Source organism: Melanotaenia boesemani, chromosome 9, assembly GCF_017639745.1.
Source record: "Melanotaenia boesemani isolate fMelBoe1 chromosome 9, fMelBoe1.pri, whole genome shotgun sequence".
Taxonomy (NCBI): Eukaryota; Metazoa; Chordata; class Actinopteri; order Atheriniformes; family Melanotaeniidae; genus Melanotaenia; species Melanotaenia boesemani.
Genome location: NC_055690.1, coordinates 13,982,408 through 13,984,172, shown reverse-complemented (window position 1 = coordinate 13,984,172; position 1,765 = coordinate 13,982,408). Strand labels below are relative to the sequence as shown.

Sequence of the window (1,765 nt, the reverse complement as noted above, 5' to 3'; positions counted from 1 at the left end):
TTGAGACAAAGATCTCTGAAGACATGCCTGGGCAGACATAACAACGAGCAGATATTAGCTGTCATCAAGCCGCTGTACTCAGCATTTAGTTGTTGTCCTGCATCAGAGAGGTAAGACTCTTGAAATCCTAAAATAACAAAACTGTGAGTTTATGTGAATATTTTCATAAAGTATAGAGAGTTAAACAATAGCTTAAAATTTTAGATGTTATCTTGTGTATCATGCTGTAAACACTTGTGTGCAAAGTATGAATCCTGACGAATGCTTTTACTGCTGGACAGGTTTGGTTTTAAAAGCTTTTCATCCTGTGTCTTTGTTATTATTATCATTACTCTGTTGTTAATTTCTTTTGAGCTATGTGTTATTATCTATAATCTATAATATAAAATTATCTATTTAATGTGTTTGATTAATATTGTTAACTAAGAAAGTTAAGTGACCACAGCGTATTGTGTATCTTGTTATTGATATTTTCAGTGTATGTCAAATATCAAATTACTGAATTTTGAACGTACTTTACAGAGATTTAGGTGAAAATCAGAAGTCATGATCAATTTAAATGTCACAAGATTGAGAAGCTTCTTCATCCTTGGATTCCCCGGACTTTCTCCACAGTACTTTGGAGCTGTGTCAGTGGTGTTTCTTTTCATCTATCTAGCTATTACAGTAGGAAATATTTTCATTTTTACATTTGTCATCTTTGAGAAATCAATTCAAAAACCAACATATCTGGTCTTTTGTCACATGGCAGTGAACGACTTAACATTTGGTACTGTTACCCTCCCAAAGATCATAACAAAATATTGGTTTGATGACAGCATTATTTCGTTTTATAGCTGTTTTACGCAAATGTTCTTTGTTCATTATTTAGGATCAGTAATGTCTTTCATGTTAATGGTAATGGCTCTTGATAGATTTATTGCAATATGTATTCCACTGCGTTATCCTGCCCTGATAACAAACAATATCATATCTGCTTTCTGTGGATTAGCTTGGCTTATTCCTCTGCCTTTGATGTTGACCGTTATATTCCATGCCCTCTCTTTATCTTACTGTAAATCAAATGTTATTGCTCAGTGCTACTGTGACCACATTTCAATAACAAGTCAAGCATGTGGAAATGACCTAAAAGTTATACAGGTGACTGCTCTCTGTATAGCCATGCTTTGTCTGTTGCTGCCTCTTGCATTTGTTTTTTTTTCATACATCTCTGTTATTGTGGTTATTATGAAAATGTCCAGTGTTGCAGGGCGCAGAAAAATCTTATCAACTTGCACTCCTCAAATACTCATTACATGCCTTTTCTACCTACCCAGATGTTTTGTGTATGTGGCGAATACTGTTGGCTTTTCTTTCAGTTTAGACACTCGCATTTTGTTAATAATGTTGTACAGTCTTCTTCCTGCTGCAGTTAATCCGATCGTATACTGTTTTAAAACTCAGGATATCAAGCAGACTTTGATCAAGAAACTGAGAACTGCCAGGGTTGGAATAAAAGTTACAATTTTAACCTAAAAAATGACTGATAAGATCAGTTTATGGGAAGTGTAACAAAAAGTTGTTTGAAAAATACTGTATGGCAGCACATTGTGATTACTTTGTTCTGTGTTCTTAAGTGCTTCAATTATATACTGCATATATTTGATTTAGATCGCAATGACATAAATTTTGATTTCACATGTATATGCTTTAGATGTTTCTTTCTTTATTCTAACAAGTAAAAAAAGTGTACAGTGCTGAATATTTGCTACATTACTAAGTCAGA

The 1,765-nt window shown here is 33.6% G+C and overlaps 1 protein-coding gene across 1 annotated transcript; it reads left to right on the top strand.

Moving 5' to 3' along the window:
* Nucleotides 1–546: 546 nt before the first annotated feature.
* LOC121646227 (olfactory receptor 2AT4-like) lies at nucleotides 547–1,515 on the top strand. Its single transcript, XM_041995126.1, has one exon. It carries the CDS (start codon nucleotides 547–549, stop codon nucleotides 1,513–1,515), a length of 969 nt encoding a protein of 322 aa, XP_041851060.1.
* Nucleotides 1,516–1,765: the final 250 nt, after the last annotated feature.

Coding starts and splice junctions, on each gene's coding strand:
- LOC121646227 (XM_041995126.1), top strand. CDS start 547: ATGATCAATTTAAATGTCACAAGATTGAGAAGCTTCTTCATCCTTGGA.